The following is a 27,131-nucleotide window of genomic DNA, read 5'->3' as shown; positions in this document are numbered from 1 at the left end:
ATAAAATTAAATAAAATTATTATAATTATAAACAAAATTTAAAAAAGATTGGGAACCTCCCTCCTCTTTTTCTCGCAATTCTTTTCTCCGAAGAAACGAGATACAATTCTAGCTCTCATAGTTTGCGGTAGTTGCGTCCCTGCATCGGCAGTAGTCACGGTCGGTGCTCGTCAGCCGAAATTCCGGCCTTTATTCGGCTCGAAACGAGCCGGCTCGTCGGCGACGCCTACTATCGCCGCTGTCGTTCAAAGCGCCGCGCGTTCGCGGGCACAATATATAGGAGACTGTCCGTCACGACGGAAAATCGCGCGTATTCGAGAGGGAGAGAAACGCGTGTAACGATACGACACGACACGACGCATCGCGTCCGTCCCGTTTCGTTGGTGTCCCTCTCGTTTCACGGGACGCCGCGTCGAGTCGATCCGACCTGCCAATCCCGCCGTCATCCTTGCCGAGGGAACCGAATACGGGCGCGTCTCTGGCGGCTTTTTTTCCACCGATCCCGCGTATTTGTATTGTGCACCGAAATAATGTGCATGAGAAGAGAAAGGAGGATATACGCGTATTTTTCGTTTATTCGTCTTATCCGACGTGGCGCTTGTCATGCGCGTCATATTTAGTCATATCGGCGAAACGTCGTCGAATCGCGAAAGATTCTCGAGTATATTCAACGCGGGGAAGAAAGCGTGAAGAAAAGATAAGCCGAAAGAATATATAACATTTGAATTTTAAGAGACCATCTGAAAGAACCGTTCATGTGTCAAAGTAAACAGCTCTTGTCACTTTATATATCTCGGTAACTAAATTAATTCCTCGAGAATGGTTTCAATCCGAAACTCTTTATTCTGTTCCAAGTAAAAAAAAAAAACCTTGATATTTATGGAGAATATAAAGCGTAAGAAATATATACTGCTATTGTGTTATGTATGAAGGAAGGCAATTATTTTTAAACGGCGAAATAACTTCCGAGAGCGATTCTGAATGGCTGTCCACCATAAGATAAGAGGCCAGCGCGGCTTCTCTAATTCATGCTAATTTCGAAAACTTTTTGCATCGCTTAATTCAATTAGTTCTGCTCTTTCAATGTGGTAATTAGCATATTAACTTGACTATGCGAACCTCCCGATGCTGAACCGTCCAGAGTCGCGACTTTTCCACTTCTACATCCCTTTACCTTTACCGGATGATGCCTCGCCTCATTATCCGAACCTGTTTCGAATGTTATTATGATGCAAATTGAAAGCTAACATTTTTGTTCGCGACGAAAATATGGCAAAAGTAACGAGACGCAAATCCGTATTCGAAATTCAATTTGAAAACCGTGCTCGTATAAATTTGAATAATTTAATCGTCGGATTTCAAGGGTGGACACGTCACCGTTAATCTAATTAATCTTTCTCCGTCGTTACGAAAAGGTCAATGTGTCGATTTAGGGTAAACGAGATTGTATAAGCAATTAGAAATTAATCGTTCTTTTAATAGGTAGTGCGATAAAGCGAACGAGTTCGCGCAAATTAAAATGTCAATTTTACTTACAATTATATTATAAATTTTATGCTTTAAAGCGCCTTTATATTCAAGCTCAGTGAAAATAAGTTTCGGGGAGAAACCACTTGCCGATAATTTGGCAAAACTCCAAGAGTTAAAAGAATTTGCGCGATGAGATCGATATAGTCGAGGGTCGGTCGAAAAAAAGTTAGCGAACCAAAACTCTCTCTCTCTCTGGTTGTGCTCACTGTCGGAAGCACGGCATAGATGTAATATAACTGATCGCTTTTACAACTTCTTTCGAAGCGAGCTCTCTTTCAAGGCCGTCGACATTGTCGGAAACCTTCTCCACGGCCATCCGAATGAATAACGCGCCTACCTTTGTGCGGCTGTCGGAAAACATTACGAGTCGCCCCGTTAATAAGTCGCGCGATGTAAAATTGACACAACGAGTTCTGCAGATGTTTAAAGCAATAATTAATGTGGGACGAGCAAAATGAGAGCGGAGATATCGCGAGAGGCTATCTCGGGACATTAATCGGACGTTGAATACTCCGCGTTGCTCTGAGGTAACGTAATCTAGTAGAAATTTATCGAAGGAGAGATTTCTAAAAAGATATCTTTATAAATGTGCTCGAAATTTCGTATGAAATTTCGTATATTAATTATTTAGTCCTGTTAAAATTGAGTTAAATTATACCTGATACGATGGTTAGCCACTGTTAATGAAGTTATAAATTTTAATTAAGATATATATAAATACAATATTAATTAAAATGTTAAAAAATTAAAATAAAAATTCAGGCTATATTAAATTAAGGGTGAAATTAAATTAAACTAAAATTTAATTTTAGAAACATGATTACGCAATAAAAATTGTGGCTATTCTAAAGTAAATCAAGGTATAGCTATACATTTTAGGTAACTATATTGATTAGTGTTTTTATCTTAAAAAAGGATGTAATATTTCAAGATAAAAGTTGTTAGAAATATATGTCGTTGACCTGACTTAGGTTATCCAAAAAGATCATTAATCGAAGCGAGTTTCCTAAGGCTTATCCGAGATTTATCGCGAGAAACTTTTTTGGCGAAAAAAAGACAAAATATTTTCTAGCAACCACTCAGCTTTAAATTTCACCCGTTAATGCGAAATATAATCGGACAATTGTTAATTTTAATCCCAAAAACTCAATCAGAATGAGTCTGTCCGATGAGTTTGCGAAACACGATTTTCATTCGATCAAAATTTTGTTGAAAAGTTATCAAAGTCGAGCAAATTGAATCGCGAATAAAATTGTTAAATGTAGTGACTTTTTAGAGATGTGTTCATTTCGGACGTAAAATTGCATTTCATAGCGATTGAACCGAAACAAAACCTTTATATGCAATAAAATACGGTATAAGTTAACTTTGCGTGAAGTTTAGTGCGGCCGCAAATAAAATTCGTTTCACTGATTCGAGATTTATTTAAAATTCGGTGCATAAATTATTCCTCATTATATCATTCATATAACAAAAATTTTTAATGTGAGAAAAGGTTTTAAAAAATTCGGCAATATTTTCTGTGCAGCCGATCGAAATCTATTCCGTAAAAATTCTGTCGATCGCTTCAGTTCAAATTCAATTCCCGCGAAAAAAGCTCTCGTAGTTTGCGTAAACGTTTTTGATTGGAAAGAAGCTCGATTAAATGCCTGCAAATGCACGCGGCGACATCGCAAAAGAGTTTAATATCTAACGTGCCTTATAAAATCGCCTTTCGCGCGCGACAGGAGGGTCGAATAAATTTCATTAACTCGTTAGATTTACCGTCGTCATCGTCCTCGTCGTCCTTGTCGACGTTACGCTGCACGCGAAACATCGTTAATTTAGGAGTAATCGCCGTATTCGCGCGTGCGACGAATAATGCTCGCTCTTTTTCGCTCTAACGACGAGAGAGAGGGATAGAAAGAGAGAAAGTGCGATCCAATTTACTATGGAAATCCTACGGTCGCCCCTTTCCCTATCGAGAAAATCAATTACGTCGAATGAATACAACATGAAGGGTATAAAGGGTTAGCCGCGGCGAGTCTCCGCGAACAGTAAGCGAAATGACACGAGATCGAACAACGAGATCGGATGCGAGGAAGGAATTTCGAGAGTCGCAGAGGCCGGACAGATCTGATTTGTCAGGACGCGAGAATCATCGCCGACAAATCTCATTACGACGCCCGACTCGACGCTCGTGATTAGGGTCCGAGAAAAGTTTTCGTCTCGTTCGCATTCGAGGCGCCATAGAATTCACGCCTCTGATATCCATTCGATAGAGAGAAAAGTCATAAAGATCGCAAATAATTAATTAGAAAATTTTCAAGTAACAAAGTTGTACTCTAATAATTTAGACACAGTGTAGAAATACATTTAGATAATATAATGATCATTATTATAAATTATTTGTTGAATTTTATTGCGATTGACTTTTTTGTCCTCTCTCTCTTTATCAAAGTATCATTATTAAAACTAATAAAAAGTAGCAAAAATATGTATTTTCAATCGTCGTTTCTTACCTTGGCGGGATCCGACTTCTCCGGCTGCTCGATGAAGGTCTGCGAAGCTCTGGACATGGTGTTTCTTCGGGATGTCGTTGTGCCATCTTGTGAAGGGCGCACAAACTCGATTCTACCACCCTCGACTACGATATTGGGGGCTGGTGGAAAATTCTCCGTGTTACCGACCGTATCGCAATACCCCAAAAGCCCGGCCTTTTCCCCGTACAGGGGGTGGATTTGTCTGCAACAGAGGGTAAAAGCTCGATTGAAGAATACTTCGCAGCAGATGGTGCTTCGCATCAAATAATTATTGATTTTTTAAATATGTATATGCTAATTTTTCTTGTTTTTATTTGTAAAATATTGTATAATGTATTTAAAAGATATCAAACATTATTTTCAAAGTTAAACTTTTGTTAATTGTATGGTTTCTTCAAAATTTTAACTTGAAATTCAATTATCAAACTTATTTTCTAACATGCATTTTAAATATTCAACGTTACTTCTAATTTAATATTATATTATTAATTATAATATTAACATATTAAATTAAAAATACTGTTGTAATAATTATGGTATATTTAATTATAATATTTAATAGGGTGCGACTCTCGTGACGGTCGCAATTCTTAAAACATTTACAATAGTCTGACAAAAAAAGTTATTATTTTGATCGTTTTTTTATATTATTTTGTTCATTTTACTCATTGCACTATAAGAAATGTTCGATAATTAACTCCTTTTACGTTAATAAGAGTGTTTTATATTTTATATAATTACATTTCGCAATTAATGGCACAAGTAGGTGTGGATAATAGCTTCGCATCGACAAGCATGCATTCTAGCACGACCGAGTCTTATTTTGCAAGCGGAAGAGAGTGACCGACTTTAAGAGTGTCTGACAAAGGCTATTCCCTCCTTCGATTCTCTTCGTAGTATAGCAACGTACGGCGTTCGAGTGTGCAGACACGATGACCGATATTGCACGGATTGCACGGACAGATGCATTTGCGTATCAATGTCAATAATCTCGGAGCGAGGAGCGGCGTCGCGCGATAGGATTACAGAGGAGGAACCGCTCCACTTTCGTGACGATTATTCTCTCTCTCTCTCTCAAACCATTTAAATCCACCTAGTCTTAAGTCTCTTTGCGCGACGCGTATGCAAATGCGTACCTATGCAAATGACCATCTCTTTCTCTTCGTCGCGCGACGACAAAAATGCAGAATCGATAAAGACGTAGAAATGTGTCGGCATTTGAAAGTGAAACTATAAAGTTTGAGAGGAAAAAAACGAGGGAACGTTCAATATCATCGGATTTTAAATATCGTATCTTTGATAGTTTACAAATTTTAAAAAAAAGCGCTGTTGTTAATCGCGATTTTTGGAAGAGAAAAAATATTTAGAATAATGTAATCGATCAAAAGTAAATAAAATAGCGTTAAAAGAAGATAAATAATAATAGATATATTTACATCAATTCTCTTACTCTGTCGTAGTAATATCGTAATTGCTTTTTTACTTACAATTTTGATATCAATTAGCGTATTACGTTAATTGTGTCAAAGTATCAATAAACTTACCGAGGGGATGGTATGGGGCGAGGCTTGTCAAGCGCCAGATCCGAGCTGAGGGGTGAGTCGGGTCCGCGGCCGCTGGAAGCCCTGAAGAGCAAACGGAATTATCGTTAGTTGAGTTAACATTCGAAAGCCAATAATTAATCTAGGACTATCTTATGTCCAGCATCACAGAGGTTCAATGTCCTCTAGAAATTAGTCGATCGACCGATAACATTGCGGTGGAAGAGGCTATCCAAATTCTCGCTCATCTATTCCGCAACGGAGTTCGATAAATGTAATGGATGTAAATCAAATACAATTTTTTACGAAACTTTTACTAATCTCCAAGATATTAAACGTATATATCTTAATTATAATTTGAGAATATAATTAATAAAGATTATAATTTAAAGACACAAAAAGACAAGATAAATTTTCTATATGCGCTTCTATATTTCAATGTTTTTAACACACGATTTTTATAATTATAAAACTAATAAAGCCACTTAATCGATGTTTACAGATTAGATATCTCGAGAGTCTCTTTATGACCATTCGGAGAAACACCATTCGTATTCCTTGCACTTTCCATTTCGATTTACAACGTAATCACGGCTTTCCGATTGAAATCGGACGAGTCCTGATTTAGCATCCGCGCGTGGATTTACGGCGGCCGCGATAAACGATTAGAGAGAAAGAGAGAATCATTAAAGAGACTCGCGTATAAATTCTCATCCGAAGATGCAGGAGTCACGATGATCGAGATGCTCTTTCGCCCGCGAATCCGAGAAACTGACGGCTTCGCCCAGCGGGGAGCATCGCGCTCGGGAAATGCTCGCGATGAAAAGCAGCAAGAGGCTTGTTTGAGGAGAGAGGAGGGGAAAGAGGAAATGTCGCGTTGCGTAAGAGCCGCAATTCCGTTTGTGCATTATGACTTCAATATTCATATTTCATCAGGCCGCTTGATATCGACCAGGTAATTCTGGCGTCCGGCCGCTTGACAAACTAGCGAGTCAGACGAATAATTCATAATCGCGAAATTCGAATGGAATAATAACTCCGATATCCGCCGCGACTGCAACGAATTAAATGAATTATAGATATCGAATGCGAGTAAAATTGAAATACGCAGACAGTATCGCTCTGCCCGGAAGTATACCTTTTATATATGAAGCAATTAAAAAATATGAAAGCGGACGTTCCGTATTCTCCAACTTTTATTCAATATAAAGTTCAAAGTGCCGAGCCGCCATTCTATCTTCCGCATTAACTTTAGGTGTGATAATAAAAAAAGAAAAAAAGGGCGGCGCGCAAAAGACGATCTGACTGACGAGTGCGACATTAGATCTGGGATGCGTCGCGACGCGGAGCGTCACCATCGCAACCTCGATCCACGTCCGACGACGATGCTTTTGCTCTTTCCCTCGCGCGCGGTCTCTTCCACTCGGCGAATCCTCTCGGACCCGCCGCATTTGGAGCTCTTGGCAGCCGCTCAGACGCCCGCGATGAAATATCTAGCACGAGTGACTTTGATCTTCCACGGCGCGCGCACGAAACACGACGTAGATGCGCGAATAGCGCGTACATGCGTGAGTGTTTACGCCCGCCCGCGAATGCGCATAACGCTCTGGGAACCAGGAAGTCCCGATGCGTGAAATTTCTCGATACAAGGTGTCGAGTATCACCGCGCGAATTCGCTTGTCCGAATAAATTTATATAAATAAGACATTTAAATTACATAAGAAACAAAAATTAATTTTCAAATAAATCAAGAGAGTTGTGTTCTATTCATTCATTTAAAAAAAAAAAAAAAAAACTTGAAAAAATTATTTCTTTTATCTTTCAAATATATCATACACAGTTGAAAAATTTGTGTTAAATTTAACACAAATATCACATGTCCCAAACGGAAATTTTTGTGTTAATTTAACATAATACGGATATGTTAAATGATGACACGAATATTGTGTTAATATTTTAACATAAAATAAATGCAAACTTCAAGTAAACTTAAAATAAATTTTGTGTTAAATTAACATAGTTTTAATGTAAAAATTAACTAAAAAAATTGTTAATTTTACATTTTATCATCCCCAGTTATATTATAAAGTAAAATTAACATTTTTTTCTGTAAATTTTAACAGATAAATCTTGTCACTAATAATATCGAACATATTTATTGTGTAAAATTAAAAGTAAATACACATTGTGTTATTTTTACACTTTTTTTCAGTTATTTTAATAATTTAACATTTGAGTTCAATTAACACAACAGCAATATGTTAATTTAACACAAAAATTTTAACGGGGACCGTTTTTAACAAGAAAACACAAATTTTCAAACTGTGTACATTACAAGCGAACATTTCCTACATAATTAATTTAAAAAGTATACTTTGCGACATATATTTTATAACTCGATTAAACTCGCATAAAGGCTGCGTAAAAGAGGGTTAATTGATTCGTTTAAATCACACACCCGATATAAGCATCGAACACACGCGGCGACAGCTGTGTCCATATGGAAGCGCGGCGAAATCTCGCTGACCCTCTTCTTCCTCGCATTCTCACGCGGAATGACGGAAGGGAGAAAGAAGGGAAGAGAGCGAGTGAATCACCCTCGCTGAAATTCTAAAAGCGCCTGTTTCCCAAAAGTCTATTACGGAGCACTTAGAATCATGCGCGCCACTATTTCTGTGTCCAACACCACCAAGATCTCTCGACCCGCGCTTCTTCTCTGCGGTGATCGTTGCACCCGGTACACGGTTGGCAAGCTACCTAAAAGTGCGTCGCCCGTGATTTACCGATCTGTTGATGTTCGACGGAATCCTCCTCTCTTTCAAGAAGGCTGAGCAAAAGAGAATAATGCAAACGGTCCGGCAATTAATTTTCTTCCCCGCCGCCGCTCCGGGCGATAAGTAATAGTTCCTTGCAGTTCAATATCTAAATCATCTTGTTTTATTTTTAGATTTTCCCTCGCTCTCTCTATCTCTACGATTTCAGTATATCGTAAGATCGCGACTATTTTCCAGATCTATTTTAGCAACTTGGAGCAAAAACAAGAGTTTTTTTTGTCTTTAAAAAAAAAAAGAAAAAAGAGGGAAAGAGTACTAGTTGTTTGCAAAATTTAACATCTAAAATTTCGCTTCAAAAATACCTTTGTATATAAAAGATCTAATTACATGTAAAATGGTATATATGATATCGGAAAAAATGCTGTTTTTATACGAGAGTTACATCGCGTTAATGCGGGACGCATTGCAAGAAAGAAAAAAAAAACAGAGAGAAAATTTCGACATTTTTAAATCTCTTTGCAAATGTTTTCCGACTTTTCCTCTCGCGAATGCATCTCAGAGGCAACTCTGCGCAAAACGTGCAACGGCACTTAGCCATGCCGTTTATCCTCTTTTTCAGCGGCGCACCTCGCCCTTTTATAACTTCGCACAATTGCTGGATCGTTAAGTCGTAACTAAATTAAAAAAAAAGAGACAGAGAGAAAGGAATGCTCCGAAAATTGGCAACAAAAGGATCGAGCAATCTCCGATTCGCGCGTTATGAATTAAAATACAACTCGACACTTGGTCTCGTCGTCGCCGTCGTCGAAAAACGTTCCTCGTGCTCGAGAAACCTAATTTGTCCGGGAACTGGGAACCACTTTTACGTGCGTGTCGTAAAAATTGCAACCAACGTCTCCCGACGTCGGGAAAACGCGACGACCGAGAGCGAGTTATTTCGCGCTCGCCGTGCCTGACATTCTGCAACCGGAGTAAAAACGACGGAAGAAGCGGACGCCTTTGAAGAGTTGGCGGAAAAATAAGATTGCCGTCGGCGCAAAAATGCTGGCTGCGTAACAAACGGTATAGTCGCATAATCGTTGCGTTTTCATTCGCGAAAAACTTACAGGTCCACGTGACGATGTTAGAGAAATCTTAATTACATCGAAACGAGTTGCTTATGCTACTCATTTAGTGTATATCATTTAATATATTATATAAAAAAATTATAATATATAAAATAAAACTGCACGTTTCTAAATCCTACTTTAACGAGTCGATTTAAGACAAAAATGTTTAATTAATTTTTAAATAAAAGATGTATAAAAAAGAGAAAGAGCTTTTACAATGAAATAAGATATTTTTTAAATGAACAATGTCTTTTTTCTCTTGCAAACAAGATGTAATGAAGTACATTTCTATAAACAAAGAGAACTTAAAGAGAATTTCCTTCAAGCAATAATTACTGTCGAGAAAATTAAGATCGAGAACGATTCTTTATCGATTTTAGGGGTGCAAGGGTCAATCGTAAATTTTCTTCCGAAGATTCGGATGACAAGGTAGGCGAGATTCACCGAGGGCGCACCTTTTTCCTATTCGCGCAACGTAATCCAAACGATAGCCGAGATACAGTGGAGTGTCCGCAGCATACATCGGTAACGGTACACCCGGTCGCGCGAATATTCCACGAACGATGCCGGTGTCGGATGTGCACGTGCATTAGCGGGCGTCGAGTCCCCTTCGTCTTCGCAATGCAACACTATATCCCTTTTCGCGCGCGAGAGAAAGAGAGAGGAATACTGCACGTCGCTGCAGCTCGTGCACTAACGAGAACGCCGGAAGTACCCGCAATTCTTCTTAGCAAGTGAATTACGTTATCCGTCTTATGTGTTTTCAATGCCTTTGCGAGAGAAGTATGTATCGTTAATGTGAAAGCCAAGAAAATTGTTTCTCCGTTACTCCGAACTTATAGTCTTCTTGTAAGACGGTGTTTCCAAGAGTATAATCATATTTCACTGATATGACATTGTGTGAAAAAGTATTTTCAAAACATTATCGCAAAATTGTTCGTTACATATATGACAGAAAGTCGCAACAACTATTGCAGTCTCTTGGTGATACAATTCGCTGTATTTTTTCGAGCCCGGAAATGATCGAACATCGGTGTTTCTCTGCGAGGAGAAAAATTATTCTTTGTAAAACTATGTATATTAAAATGATTCGTTGCAACGAGAGACAAGAGCCGCCGCAGAGACATCGGCGTAAGTTGCCATCCCGTGCAAAACCTCGGGAATTATTAAATTCTCGCGCTCGCGGAAATCGGATTTTGTCCTTTCACCGTCCATTTATACGCGATAACTTATGAACGAGCCGTAAGCCGGAATGTCGAATGGCCGTCGAACGGGGTTTCGCATTCAGAGAGTGTGCGCCCCATGAAATCCCATACAACACCCCCGTCAGTCGCGTCTCCCGTGAGACGCGATCTTAACGGCTTCGAAATATTTCATAGAAGGCTGACTGAATATCCGTCGGCGACGACGACGGGATATCCGTCGAGTCGCGAAAAATGAAATGATCGGCTTACGAGCGAGAACTTTTGACCTCTGGCGCAGACGACGAATGTGAAAAAAAGAGCGCGTTTCCCCCTTTATAATCCTCGAATGTACGCACATATATGACTCGCGCGAACCGACATAAAAAAGTATCACTTCTCTCCGTGAGTGCTTCGTTAAAAATGTAAAATTTAATTTTAATATTAAAGTAAAAAATATATAAATTCCCTTCTCGTAATGCGTGGACCTTGATAATATGGGGAAAAAATCGAGTGAATCTTTGTGTTCATCAATTTCATTTTTAAATTATATTTATTATTGCACATTTGTGTTTTTAATATATTAATTTTGCATTCGAGATAAAATACAAGAATGAATTCATTTTTCTCCGTTAAATATTATTTATTCTCGATTTATTAATTTCTCGTTCAGTAAAGTCATGAAATTTAGTGTATACGTTATAATTCCTGCGCACTAGGCATCGTCAAACGATCGATTATTGTACCAACATCCGCCTCTTTCTTGATAGTAATACTCTCAAGTCTATATTCGAGTCTTTAATCGAAAGAGACATTGAAATGTAAATTCAAGGAACGATCTCTGGCGAGGACTTCCATTCGGTATATTAAAATCCACGTCTCCCCTCCTCTCACACTCTCAGTGCATGTGACATTCGTGGTTTTACCAACCCAGAGGGAACCGGGACAGACGACACAGGAGTACAGGAGGCAGGAAAGGGGAGACAACGCCCTTAATGCACATTTTGTGCGAATCCGCGGTTTGAGGGAAGAGACGCATTGCGAGCGCGGATCGCGCGATAAAACGCGAAATGTTAAAAAACACCCTACGGTTTTCACTCTTCGCTATAAAAAGAACGATATTCATTGTTCTCTCCCCTTTCCCTTCTCCCACCCTTTATCCGCGCAACGAGACTCCCTTTTTCATCGCCCTCTCGTTGCCTCGATAAAATCGACAAGCGAGGCGAGACGGACACCTGCGATCGCGCGTTTCAGGAAAACGCGCGAATTATGGAAATTATAGTGCGCAAAGTTATACAGATGAGCTTGGAGAAGCTTTTTTTCGAAAGGTAAAATATCCCCGAAACGAGATTGGGGTAGAAGGCACTTTATGTTTAGCGAGAAAGGGAGAGAATACTTTCAAATTCTATTTCGATTAAAATTTAATTTAAATTAAGTCAAATTGTGAAGGAGAGACATTTTAAACTCTCGTCTAATTTGTAACTTACAATAAATTACGTGCATGTGTGTATTATGTGTATGTACGTATTATCTGTATAATTAACTATACATATACTTTTGACAAGCAGAGAGAGACAATGGGAAAAAATCATTAAATTAAATTATAAAAAATATAAATGTACAGACGTATATACATATAATGATATAATTTGTATAACGGATAGCTTGTAGTGAACGAGAAAAGTTTTTATCTAAACACATAATATTCATTATATTATGAAGATTCTGTATGCATATTCAACTTGTTCACACAACTTAATTACTTTGCAACTTTTGCAAGACTTTCTGTGCGATAAAAAACAATTACTCTTTACGTCTCGATTATATTAATTACATATATGAAAATGAAAAATAACTGACTGCGTTGATTGTACATCGCTCATGAGTTAATAGCTCATACATAATAACATCGTCTCGTGATCTCGCCGCGTGAAAATTCGCATCGCGCTGATAATTCGAACGCAACGAGAAGATGAGGCGGAGCCTCAAGTTTGATGCGTAAACAAGCGCATCTCGCTCGCAAAATTATGCACCTGCAATGCACACAGCTCTGCCACTATTTCTGTTCGTGTACGAACGACGCCCGCTTCGTGGACACTTCGCGCGTCGTTGAAACGACGTTATATTTACCGCTTCCTCGTGCTCGTTCCTCGCCTGTTCCTTCTCGTTCTGGGTCAAAAGTCTCGCCACACCAAGACGACTTAACAAGAAGAAGCCAAGGGGAACGAGCCGTCGCGTGAGAACAAAATTCTCTGTCGGTGGGAACAACAAGCAACGCAGGTGCATAATTCCCGATTCGGTTTAGAGATTAACTCGAGGTTAATCTTAAGCTAAATAAATAAACGCAGAAAAGTCGAAATAAAGATGTCACATACATATATCTTGGATCGAATAAAGAATCTAATGAAAAATATTTTAGAGAAAAAAGATTTATAATAAAAAAATAAGAAATCTGTTATAATTTTAATTATTATAAAAATTAAAATTATAATATGTAAATACAAAGAAAAAAAAAATATTTTAAGAAAGCTAATAAAAGCTTTTAAATATTAAAGAGTATTAGACTAAAAGATTTTTTTCTACAATAATTTAATTTTTTTAATATAGAAATTTTAAATAATTAAAATATATTTCTTATGTAATAATATAATAAAATTTAAATATAACGATTATTAACACTTCCTACGTAATAACAAAAAATAATATTTTTATATTTGTAATGCACGTATATGCAACGTTTATTTTAATAGCTCACTTATCTTAACTTGTTGCATTCAAGTTCCTACGTTCCTTGCCTACATTCTGGATAATCAAGTCGGCAGACAGGATTCGAAAAAACGAAGACACATCAGTCTCCGATCTTAACGAGCCTCGGAAGGGAAGAAGTGAAAAAAAGAGGGCAGCAATGACGAGTCACGTAATATCGCGAAGGGAAGAAGCGGTACGTTTGGAAAAACACTTTATCTGATCTCCGAATGAAACTACTTCCGGCCGGATGTACCGCTCACGAAATAACGCTTTTCGCCCGATGCGTATGGGATGGCACGAAATAAAGGGCGAGCGAATCATCCTGCTGTAATTCACCCCGTCTTTCTTTCTCTCTCGTGACTTTCAACTTTACCTTGATAAGCACGACTCCGATCAGGTCGGATGAATCGACAGTTTTAGAACGCGCTCTGATGGATGACGTGGCTAATCAAGATACTCGAGGGCGGAATGTTTGAATAAAATGTATGTATATTGAAACTGCATCGTGTGCGGATATACTCTTTTGAAACCCATGTCACGCTAATTTCAAACACCAGCTCGAGATCGAAAAATGTGATTCTCAATCGAAATTTCTCCATTGCGTTGTAACACTTTTACAATTATAATTACTTGAAAGACATACAAAAATGAATAATAAAAATAATTAGTCTGTTTCATATCTGCACGATTAATCAATAAAATATTATTGATTCAATAATTCTTCAAATTTTCGTTATAACGATAATATAAATATTTTTGTTAGCTTCATTATTATGGTATATTATTATATTTAATTTTATTAAGTAAATTACTATAATTAATATATATTATATTTCACACATTACTCAACGCTTATCAATGTATCGCTACTATATTTAAATGCCGAGTTTACACAATATGTTGGACGGCGTGAATGGATTTGGTTCGCATCGTCGTCTTCCGCGCCATACGGAAATTGCGCAACCGGCTTCGCCGTGAATGAACTATGAGAGGTCAAACGGGTCTCGGAGTCGTAGACATCCGTTAGAGCGGCACCAGCGGCCGGTTCGAAGAATATCGTACATCACTGAATGATTATATTATCGACGATCATCGGCGGTTCTCGCGATGTTAATTTATATGTTAGTAATGACAATGGCGAGAGAGGTTGACGTAACGCGAGATGCAGCGCATTGTATTATGCAAATGAATTAAAGCCACGAGCGTTAGCGTCTGAATTAATTTTAGAAATGTGTGTTTTTTTATAACTGTATGAATTTAATAAAATATCGATACTTCTTCTCTCCTTCGTCTTTCTCATTCGACGTGCACGAGATTTTCCGAAGACACCGTGCGCTCGAGATGATGCATCATCAGCAGATGCACGGGAGCGCAGCGCGTTCCTCCGCGTTCCGGAAAATCTATTTCGGAGCAAGGGACGCGCATGGCGAAACGTAATTACCGGCTGAATCATATGCGAGTGTGCTCGGTATAACCAGCTATAACTCTAAGCGAAGCCGATAGGATTGCGAGTCGACTCGGCTCAAGTCGTGAGTCATTGCGCCGTTGACAGAGTCCGCCTCTCACGACGGCTCCTCTTATCCAGGCCAGTTATAAATTCACCTTCTCTTCGAGAACTCTCTCCCTCTGTCTCTCTTTCTCTCTCTTTGTTTTCTAAGATCTAACGAAACCGCGTGTACCGGATTAAACCGGCGAGCAGTGAATTCCATGACGTTACTTCGGATGGCAGGAACAACGTTAGCGATCGGATTAATCGTCTCCTTGAGCCAGTAATTAAGTGCGACCGTGCAATTAAGCGCAAAAGTGCAACGCATGACAGGTGGACCGTAATTGCCACGCGTGCCACTATTGCTCTCGCTCGTGATGAAATACATGTGCGTCGCATAGAAAATAAACCCCATTCGACGAACAATATAATTCTCAAACATTTATGTAACGCAAATTATAAATTTATTTTATTTTTGTTTCATTTTCTATATTAAACTATTTCTAACTTTACGTTTTGCATTTTATAATAATGTTTCGCAAAGATATTTCAATCAATCCTATAAAGAGAGAGCCATTTTATGACTTTATTTCCATTAACAAGTCCTACGCTAAGACATTTATCGCTGCCATTATTCTGTCAAATTTCAGGGTCGAAGTAAAACAAATATTTCCTCTGTGCGTTCCATAATGGGATAAATAATTGCATAAACGCATGCTGTTTATGAGAGGAGAAACGCGTAGGCTCTCCGCGTCGCGGCTATTCATAGTTTCGCGGCCGATTATGGCGCTAAGATTTATGCGCGGCGAGTTTCTCGTCTCGCGTCGGTAATGAAAATCATCAGATTTGTAACTACGGACAGCTTCCGTGTGCGACGAGACAATATTCCAACACCATTGTCGCGGTCGTTTGATAACGCTAAACTGGCAGCCTCATCACTTGCCGGGAATGCGTGTACGCTATCCGGAAAGCTGTGCATAATGGATGAGGAGATATTATCGCATATGTTGACTGGGGTACACGCGACAGCCCCCCTTCTCTCTCACTTCTCCCGATGGTTCTCTCGCGGATTGCATCGTGGCTGAATTTTTTTTCGCCAGTCGCCGAAGATAATTATAACTTTTCGAGCAGCCGCATCTCTCCTCGAAGCACCGTGACGTGCGAAATGAGATTAAATTCGCGCACCGATCGGCATTCATTACGTTTCGAACTTTCGTTGCTTCGTTTTCATTCTCTCGCGCTTGCTGAGCGTAAAATAACTAAAAAGCGAAAATATCACATTGCTGTAAGTCTTTTTATATTGTATCTTTTCACAATAGTTTTTTTTGTCGATTTCTCTCGATACCGAAGAAGAGGATTAATTTTCTTCTTTTATGAGAAAATGTAATTGCGATTTATTTATATTTACAGAAAGTACGATTAAAAGTTTTTCAATTTTTTTTAACGAAATAATTCCAAGCGTGTAAAACAGAACTTTGTTGATTTCATTTTCACGCAATGTTAAGTAACATTCATTATCAAAGTATTTTTTTTTTTCGTGACAATTTATATCAAAATTTTCATAATCGGCTACATAATCGTCGATTTAATACTTTTAATATTTATATCAAGAGGAACCTCTAATATCCTCTTTTAAAGAAATCGTTCCAACGAAAAACTCAAGGGTCCAGGAAGAAGCGCCTTAAGACCGCGCCACTCTATTCTCCGGATAGCAATAAATTCCTCCGATAGAGGATTTATATGATGCCCCGAGTCCCAATTCGCGGGATACGCGTTCGGAGAGAAAAAAGGAAAATTGGCGGAACAGTGCACCACGGATTTATCGCACGTGGGTGGTCGCGATTCGGATTTTTACGCGCGCCGTCGAATTTCCCGAGCGCGAGGAACATCACGTATAACGTGTTCCGAATCTTCTCGCGCCGCGTCGTTCGCGAAAAAAACATCCGTTGCAAACAACGCGATCGCCCAGGCCGGGGGCGAATTTATCGAGTACAATTTTCCACGCTCGCTCGCTATCCCGCTTATGCTCGCGCACGTATAGATACGAAAGTCGCGTACCTATACATAGGTACGTATGTCCAGATACTAGGCATTACAAATGCGTGAGAGATCGCGTGGGTGATCTCCCACGCACGCACCGGGCCAACTGCTCCGTTTGAATATTTATCGGAGACGCACCGCGACGACGATCGAAGGAGAGTATCCGGACTGAAAAAAGGAAAAAAAAAAGAAAAAAAACGCGCATACGTGCCTCGAAAAACTGGTCGCGTTTGTACGCGACTCGATAAGCCTTTTAAACGCGGCTGAAAAGGTGCCCACGAGTGCCCTTGGTGATCATGTTTGTCGGGCGTACCGTGTGGTCTTCAGACTCTTCAGCGGTGACACTTTGGCTGACCAAGCGAACTAGTTTTAGTATGAGTCGCCGGTCGCCGAGTGTGTCCGATGGTTATGGAGACCATTGGTACTGCGGTCAATGATGTTCGGGTTGAAAATAGACTAGATATTCCGGGACAGCGGAGAGATAGGGAATATGATGTCCTAAGTCGTTTCTCTCTCAATCCCGTCAAAATTTGTATTGGTCGAGATACATATTTTCGCATATCTTTACACAGCGTATATATGTATATATATAGATATATTTTTCAATTTATAATTTATATGCTTTCTTGCAATTTTATATAAATATAATAATATATCGTTATATATTTTATACATAGAAAAACAGAAGGAAGAAAGAAAATATATATTCTACATTAATTTTAATGGCATGATAATAATTAACAGCAGATTAAAAATACTCTCTGAATCATAATTTTAGCGATGACGAGGGGAGAATTCAGTTTAGCGCCGTTAATGCTAACTGATTATGGTACATTAGGGAGCAGAGCAGGCTGCAGGTTGATTAATTGAATTTTCTCTCTGTATATTATAAATCTGATTATATATGATCTTCTCTCTAGAGAGAAGGAGAAAGAGATAGAGAGAGGGAAAGGGGCACATCGCTTAAGTCGAGATTGGTTAACATAACTGCAGCTGAGCCTAAACACGATTGGATTACGCAATCCAAGCGCATCTCATTATCTCTATTAAGTGTTACGATCGCAATACAATAGTGCGCCAACCGTGCTATATATAATACCCGTCTGTTATGAGATATTATTATACGGGGAAAACGCAGGCACAATCGCGCAGATGGAAATAATGCAACGCGATAATGTAAGCTTATGTAACGCGAATTCGAACACTCTGCGATGCGCACGGATTCGGTTACATTAACGTTAACCGAACATCAAACATTCCCGATTTTACTTTCTCGCTAATGGCTCGATTCGCGCTCTTTCGCTTTAAATTTAATTTATTCGACGTTGCGCTTGCCAAATATTGCAACCGCGAAAGCGCTGCCTCATAACTATCGATTGAATTAAAGAAGATGGAACCGTCGTCGTTATTTCTATATGTATTATATATATCTACAATATAATAATTTAATAATACAATTATACATCCCGATTACTCGCAGGGGAATTTAATAGCGCACGAGAATAAGAATTTCCCCATCGAGACCCATCCGTCTAGCTACGGTTTCAGAGAGGCCGCGACGTCAGATTCCTTTCCCGAGAATAATCCGAGAGGATAGTCAGGACCAAGGGCTCGCCTCCCTCTCTCCCGGACGGGTATATATGCCGCATACCTGAATCGCCCTGAGGTACCAAAGGTATATACGCGGACCTAGCCTGACGCGCTTCGTGCAGCTGCGGCCACGCAATCGACGAGCGCGCACTCGCGGCGCGGTCGTTACTCGTCATTACAGAGTTACATGCTCGAATGGCCGACGTTACAAATTACAGAGACGGCCAACCTGTTCTCCTTCTCCGTCTCTCTCTTTCTTTCTTCCCCCCTGCTAACTGCCGCCTCGCGGATAAGCGATGATGATGACGACGAGGACGATGACGACCACCGTCGTTTCTCTTACGCTCTATCTTACGTCCCTCGAAATCGCGCGAGTATTGTTATCAAGATTATCCGCGGACTCGCGAAATTAAGCGAAACGGCGCTCTCGTGACGGCCCCTCGAGCCCCGGCCTCGGTTTCCTCTCTCGCTGCGTGAGGATAATCCCCGGCGTTGGTTGTAAGGGAGGGCAATAATATATACGTCAGATTGACGCAGTTCCGCAGATACTGTTACTAGCTCTCGAGCTCTTTGTAGAAGAACGTGGAATAGAGATAATTGCGATAACAATGTAGCGAATATGTGTAAGCGCGACGTTATATCCCGCGTTATATAATGTGTTTGCGGCGCGATATTAATTTCGTATATCGGACACACAATTGTTTACAGATTCATTACGACTGTTAATTGTAAACCGTGAAAGCTGCCGTGCAATGTTTATATGTTTAGCCGAGCGCATTATGCGATTAAGCCCCTTGTCGCGTTTATTGACTCAACGTTGAATTCTAACTTTAATCGCGCGGATTTCGAGCTGTATATTAGCGAAGCTATAGCTTTATCTATCGCGAGATTATACTTGGACGAAACTTCTCGCGTGCCATTAACGCCCCCGATAACGATCATCCTCTCTCGCGGGACATTATAAACCTCGATTACGCGTATCTTCCCGAAATTTCTCCGGGGTGTATTAAACAATTTTCTTATATACACGTGTAACATAAATTAATGGGGTTGTAATATAATAATACAACGAATATAATACGATTATTCCTTGGAATAATATATTAGGTATATAATGGAGCTTTTAATTTTTATATTTTTGCTCATATATTAACGCGGTGGATACTTTCGCATATAATTTAATTATCATGAGATGTAATTTAAAATATTAAAAATGTGCGAAAAATTATGGCCTTCTTTAAAATATTTCTACTACTAACAGAATCCGGAAATTTATTTTAAAAAACCTCACAATCAAAGTTTTAAAAACATTCAATTTTTTAAATTCATTATCATTTTTATTTTCTGTGAAATATTACGATCTTTCTGTTACAACGCGCGCGATGAATATTTTATGTCATTTTACGTCTGGATGTTATCCGAAGCATACAACTACTCTCAATTTATGCCACAATTACAGGATTGCACGCAGAGTTAGCACTCTCGCGGTTTGCATTAACACGGGACGAATGTCGGGTCCGTCGTCATTTCCGAGGAAGATTCCGAGAAACGCGAGATACAGGTGACAAATGGAAATGGAAGGATGTATTCTCTCTCTCTTGATTCTAAACACAGGATGAAATTTCCGCGGAGATGCTTTCGCGTAACTTCATTCGACGAGCAACGTCCCGATGGATTTGCCGCTTGCGCCACCGTCGCCGCAAACTCGCCAGTCCGTGTCTAATTAGTAATTACGATTCATGAGAGCAGGGCGAGGGGATGAGGGCGAGGTGGACGATAGCGAGCTCCGTTAATCCTGCATCTCTCCTTGTTGCTACTCGCCCGAAATCGCTCGCGAGGGCAATTCTACGCGCGCGCTACGAAACGAGCTATTAGCTCGACGAATGTTCATTCGCGGGATTAATATAACGTTACACTGAACGTAAACTCGCAACTCGCGGATAATAATAACCGCGGTCACCCCCAAATAGTCGCCAATCATTGTTCAGCTTTAATAACGAGCACAAGAGCTCGTACATGTAAAGGAACGTTAACAACATTTTCTCTCTCCTGTTTGGGGGAGATTACTTTGGCCTAGTTATTATTTCGCGAGTTTCATCTCGCTTTACAATATTAGAGGAAAAAACTTTTAATGCTCTCTGAAAGCATAGAGAGAGAGAGAGAGAGAGAGAGAGAGAGGGAGAGAGCGCAATTTTAATCTTTCCAGAAGATTAAAATGCGATTTTTAATTCCACATTTAACGAGCAAGGATTTGATATCTCTGTTACCGTAATATGTAAATGTATTTATCCCGTGACTAGTGTACTATGCAAATAAAAAGCCGGGATGTTGGTTTTGCATATGTTTGCTCTCCGTTACGCGGTAGTGGTTTCCAAACACGACGTTCCCCTCTTTAGGGGTGGAAAGCAAGAGTATGCGTGAACAAAACCGCGATAGGGGAAGGCTGAGCCCTTTCCCACGGGGGGGGAAGAGAAATACTGGAATCAACAAAATTCTCAGCCTTCGTGAGCTCGAAAGCGCGTTATATTCTCCAGATTAGATTTCAGATTCAATGAATACGTAAAATCGAACCTGTAAATTATTCGGACGACTGAAAATGTTTGCGAAAATTGTGCTTGAATTGAACGCCGCGATTTTCAAATACGTAAACTTGTCAAAGGTTTATACGCATGATATTTAAATGTAAACGGATCTTCCCGATAATCACGATGTATAAAATCGAGCGCAAAGCGATAGCTTTGTTTTTAAATCACGCTGCACAAAATGCGCGGCTCGTGTCATGTAAAGCAATAATCGCGAATGTAAACACACACGGCGATTTATACACCAGTCACGCGCTACCCACTAAAACCGTTCGTTTAGGACTTAGTGGTTATCCGCGTTGCTACTCTAACGCTTTTGCCTCTGCACACAGGAAGCTTCTTACTTTATTATCCTGCGATCGGTGCATCCGCGAGTTTATTCGCCGCCCCGTCGTAACTTTATATAAAGCGCTTTACGAATATACGCGCAAACGTGCAATACCGCAGTGTTTCTCAAGTTTTTCCCCCGCCAAGCACAAATTCATTTCCGACTCCGCATTTCTTATTGCTTTTAGATAAACGGCCGTTAAAATTACTTTCCAGCAGAGAAAAAAAAACCAACGTCAGATATATTAAATAATGAGAAAAACCGCTGATACATTCGATATGCAAAAAAATGAGATAGAAACGCTCGAGTTTCGATTTTGAAAATTAAAGCAATTTTAATTTCCTTGTAATTAGATCAATATTAAAATTAATTGAGTAAAATAAAAAGGCATCAAAGGCCTAAGATTACACGTGGGACATGCATAGGTATGATGGTCCAGAGATCGATTTCTCGTGCCATGACATTCCTTGGACGCGCGAATGGTCCCCCCCTGACAGGTCCTGATCAAAGGGCCGCCGCGGCATCGCGTGTCTCGTATGGTCCATACGCGACATATGTCGGCCGCGTGCGCAAATTCGATATCTCGACAGGCTGTACAGCTGCGAGAGCCGGGTCTTCGGAAAGAAAAATCGTTCCGTAGAATTGTAATACGGTTGATTTAATTCGTTGCTCTCGACGAGGAAAACATCAGACACGGTCGATCGCGGTCGAAAATCCGTCGACCGTGTGGAAAGAACGTTTTCATTAACGATCAATTAAGAGCTTAATTACGGTTTTAGATTCGTTTGATCGTTCGCTTCATTCCCTTTTAAACTCCTTTCAGCCTCTCTCTCCACATTGTGGAGAAAAAGGATTATTACATTGAATACAAAAGTTCACTTGTCATTCTGTTAAAATTATGCAATTATATTGTCTATATCCAACAAATAGAATTTCTCTCAATGATAGAAAAAAAAAAATTAAAAATGTATAATGACGTGAAATAAAAATATGAGCAAATCGACATTTTTAAAAGTTATGCGAATACATATAGAAGTTAGCCAAAAAGATCTGTATATTAAATTTAAAAATACCGAACATGCGTAAGAATTTCGTCGTGACAGTATCGGATATTTATGCGAAATGTCGGTAATAAAAATTGCGCGGTGTAACATATTATCCGTATATCATATCTTTCGTATAAAAACGTGGGAGAATAAACAAATTGCCTCTCGATATTGTACATGGAAATCGTTCGAGATGCGATATTCAACCGGTATATAGGAGCATTTTTTTTCCGGTTATAGAAGCGCGATACTTTATACACGACTTGCCACTTCGGCACGACGAAAATTTTTCCAGACGAATTGATCGTAAATTAAACGCGACAACAGATTACGAGACATGTAGCGAAACTGGTTCGATAAAAGCACATTTCATTTTAATTAAGGTCGGCCGCGCTCTCTGTCGCCGGACGCTTTCAGACGTCAATCTGAGTCAGCGTTGTTATCAGCAGTTATGTCAATGCCTTGCGCAACCGCGTACTTAGCTCGTGAAATACTAATACTACTATATCGTCTCTCGGGGATTAATGGTGCCCGTTCCTGGAGGACTGGCGCCGCATTATGACGGCGAGATCGACAGGATACTAGAGTACAATATCGACACTTTGATCGGACGAGATTGAGCACGCCGGTGTGTTTTTACGACGGTTCTTGAGTAGATTATTTTTATCTCGGCCGATTCTCCGCGCGCGAGGGTATCGTAAACACACTGTAAAGCGTGTAAAAGCGTAGCGCTATAAACGCGGCCCATCAAATTTCAGATGCAATATTTAAAAAATGCGTCGTCGCGGTGCCATCGGGTCGCGATTGGATCGCGATATCCTCTCAACGTTATTCCGCGGGATATAATCGCGATGAACAATATATAAAATGATAACTCGTTATTATTTCGAAGCCGAAGTGCAAAGTAAGATCTGTATCGCTCGCAGACTAAAGTCTGTGGTCTCTTATAAGACGGCGGTACTCTATTATTAAAAAACGATTTAAAAAAAAAATCATAATCCAAAGAAGCAAATCTAAAGAGAAAGTATACAAATTATTTCAATTATACATTAAGGAGAGACTTTTCTATTTATAATCCGCTTTCTCCTAATATATCTAATTAGCCACGGTCTCCACGCGAAACTTATGTACGAATGCACGCACGCGTTTACGTGCACAGACGATGTGCATCTGCCCGCAAGTCGACGACATAACCGGCTGGCATTAAGAGGAGGAAAGCGGGACGAGGATTTATATCGCGTTCGCGGTCGGGCTCGTTAAAACGCCCGCGGATTCCTCGCCGCGCGGTTCGATCGTACGTCTCTTCGAGAAACCCCGGGAAAACGGCTCGATTTACGCGCCACCGCGAAATTGCAGTCGCGACTGTTCGCTGTAACTTCGACCCGCGAAAAAGCGTTAATCGCGCCCGCGAAACGGCACCCCGACTCGCGCAAAAAACGCCGACCGCACCGCGTAATATGCAGAATTTGTGGCGACCCGGCAAGAAACTAATAACTGCGATGCGGTTTATAGTTTATATGCACGGTGCTACATCATGTAGAACCAAATAGCTCGCGAGCAAATCATCTCTTTAGTCGAATATTTTTTCACCTTTATTCATATGTCATTCATTCGTAATCGCGATAGACGAATATATGGATTATTAAATTATTTGCTAGTTCTGAGATTAAAGGAATTTAATTTACATGCTTGAAAAATTTGATCGAAAACATTTTTAAGAAAAATGTAGCTCTATTATTGTATAATAAAAGCAAATAAATTTGAAATCTTCAACAAACATGTCTTCCGATCATCGAATGCGATGATCAATCAATGACATTATTAATCATATAATTCACCGTGAAAATATAAGATCGTTTGATTTGTTCGGAAGACGGAATTTTGACAATTTTACTCGCGCAAGAAATACTTGTCAATGCAAAGTCTCGTTTCGAGATTTACATTTGTTGATAAAATTATCGTAACTAATGGCTCTCGATAAAATATATCAATTTCAATCTCGACATAATAATGTCGTACGCGTTATCACATATAATATATAGTGTGCTAATTTTTTACCATACATACACACGTGATCTATTTTTCGCACACATAGCGATACGTTTGGAAATGCAATTATTATTACGGGAGCGCCGTAAATCAGTTTTATCAGATCGAATCAAGACCCGAATTCAATAGCGATCTCAAACGCGCACGCCTCATTAAACAATAATATAGCTCTCCATCACGCGTCAAGCAATCGTCCGAGCTTTCGCACTCGACGTGTCGTTTTATGAGCCGTAGATACCGGATCGACGTGGAGTAAATAAAAGAACAATCGAACCGTCGAATATATACAATTTCACGCATGCAACAAAGCGTTCGCACGAACAAAGCAGATATCAGGGCAGTCCATCACACTCAAAGTTTTAATGATAGAATTTAAGGTCGATTCTCGTTCGATACGAAAATGTCGTAGCATTAATCATTTTCAGATTATAAATAGTTCAGAATTAAGTAGCTTTTTTTATTTCTCGTAATTATAAATTTATTACTAATATAGAAATCTTATTATCTCTCCAACACAATTAAAAGTATAAAAAATAATAAACATTATTCATAAATCTTTATATTCAAACATGATAGAACTCTCTTGCAGATAAATCTGAAGATTTACACTTATCATATGCGGAAAAACATTTAATTACTATCGCGCTTGTTCTTATTGGCTGTAATTATCGTTCAGTCGAAGTTTAACAATATTATTAAAGAATCTTATTATAGTTTAGAGATAAAATTTATTTAAAATAAAATTTGAGACAGATCACGAGATTTTACAAAGAAGACACGAAAGAATAGATAATTGAAATCTACAGTTATAAAGAAAATTCCGATATCGTTGAGCTCAATGTTAGTGACAAGTTAGTGACAGGTAACGACGATGATCGTTTGGCTTTAACCGACTCCGATCAAGCAAGAGAACGGAAAAGAAGAGCCCTCGATCGGCACTCCTTTCTACTTGAGCACGGAGAAAGGAGACCGAAACTCGTTTCGGGAGTGCCTTAGGGCCTCATTCGGAATAATTGACCGGAGGAGGAAGACTATCTCTCTTCCCCCCTGTTACCTTCGTCGTCAATGGATAATTTACTCTTTACTCCTCCGCGCGTATCGGCTTATCCGCGTCCATTTCGATGCAAAGGACAAGACCCTGCCGTTCAATATATCGCTCGATCGTGACGACAGAAAGAGAGAACGATGACAGATAGGCTGCCATGATCGCGCGTTTACGGGAGATTGCGAATAAATGGCGAGTATCATATCGCTTAAACTGTGTTCCTTTATGCTAAGTAAGTTTGATGAAATTTTAAGACTCGAGAGACTTCATTTTTCAACATTTTCTCGAATAAATTAATTTTGAATGAAAATAATATAATTTTTAATTTGATTTCTTTCTCGAAATAATAATTTTTATGGAAACGTAAATTTAGTATTTACGATTAATGAGCAAAAAGATCTTTGAGAATCTCTTGATAATTTGTACTTTCTCTCTCAATTTGTTCATTATAAGTTAGCTCGAAATTTTTACGATTTTCGATAAACAGATACGGATAAAACTATAATGGAATGCTGCATTAAAACGCTTCTTTACCGCAGATTTTTATTTAAATCGAATCACGTTTAACCCGAACTTTATGGCGAGCGTAGATATCTCGACGGATCATCCTCGCTATTTCGATGCAGAAAGAGGGCACTCGGTTTTTAGGGTGCGGCCGCTATTCCGAAAAAGAGCACAACGTTGTCGCCCCCCGGCACCATTTGACCGAAATGGTCGTAGGAATAAGATTATTCAGTATGGCGCGGGTGCGCAAAAGGAAGTTACGTAGACGAAAGTGAATCTCAAATCTTAGGTTTATCAAGTGTATTCAAGTGGCCATTGAGGAAAAAAATTCAAAGCTCAACTAGTACTCTTATCATGTAGCATTCTTTATATTAATTAATCGTATTTATATTATATAACATGAATATTCTAAATATCATTCAAAAATCTATAATTTTATATTCCCTATATTTATAATTTTAATTTAATTTAAATTTTCAAATAATGCTGTCTAAAACAAAAAGATCGTTTCAAATTATATTCACTTAAAATTAATATAAAAATTATAAGTTACAAAAAACTAATTATGCAAATAATTTAAATAATTTGTAATATATTAATTAGATATAAAAATAAAATCACAAAAGATAACATCACGTTATACATATAATCATCGCTGTATAAAAATGATTTTGCATTTCTTCAATTACGTCTACAAGTATCCATCCGAGCGAAATGCAAATATGTGTGTAATAATGTTTTTCGAGCGAATATATGACGTGTTTGAGAACAACGAATCGAACTATCGTGTCCGCTCATTTGTTCCGTATTCTTGGCCCGAGTCGATCGCGCTAGATCGACAATTTCGAGCGAAATCACCAGTCAAACGAGCCACTCGGAGCATGAATGAGCCGATCCTTCTCTCTCTTTCTCTCGACACGACAAACACGAAAAGCATTGCGTGGGTGTCGCGCCTTCTCGCGCAACGTCACGACTCACTTTTATTGATGCGACCTCCCATTGCATTTAAACCGTCGCCGAACGATGACCGCATGCGCGCGTTTATGCGACCACATG

General features: G+C 39.3%; 1 protein-coding gene and 1 long non-coding RNA gene across 6 annotated transcripts in view; one reads left to right on the top strand and one right to left on the bottom strand.

The window, feature by feature from the left end:
• LOC145938383 (uncharacterized) overlaps window positions 1-27,131 on the top strand; it is a 238,741-nt gene that overhangs the window by 115,289 nt on the left and 96,321 nt on the right. The window lies entirely within an intron of this gene.
• Window positions 1-27,131, bottom strand: part of LOC145938372 (uncharacterized) — a 204,296-nt gene that overhangs the window by 112,491 nt on the left and 64,674 nt on the right. For all 5 annotated transcript variants that reach the window (XM_083041911.1, XM_083041914.1, XM_083041915.1 and 2 more), the window contains exons 3-4: window positions 5,597-5,677; window positions 4,032-4,254 (exon numbers count right to left, since the gene is read on the bottom strand). In XM_083041911.1, coding sequence (XP_082898037.1) covers window positions 4,032-4,254; window positions 5,597-5,677 — 304 coding nt within the window. The remainder of the gene's footprint in view (window positions 1-4,031; window positions 4,255-5,596; window positions 5,678-27,131) is intronic.

Source organism: Prenolepis imparis, unplaced genomic scaffold (assembly GCF_030444845.1).
Source record: "Prenolepis imparis isolate NDT839.2.m4 unplaced genomic scaffold, iyPreImpa1.0 SCAF_7, whole genome shotgun sequence".
NCBI lineage: Eukaryota > Metazoa > Arthropoda > Insecta > Hymenoptera > Formicidae > Prenolepis > Prenolepis imparis.
The sequence above is the reverse complement of the archived record's forward strand: the minus strand, read 5'-3'. Positions and strand labels throughout refer to the sequence as shown.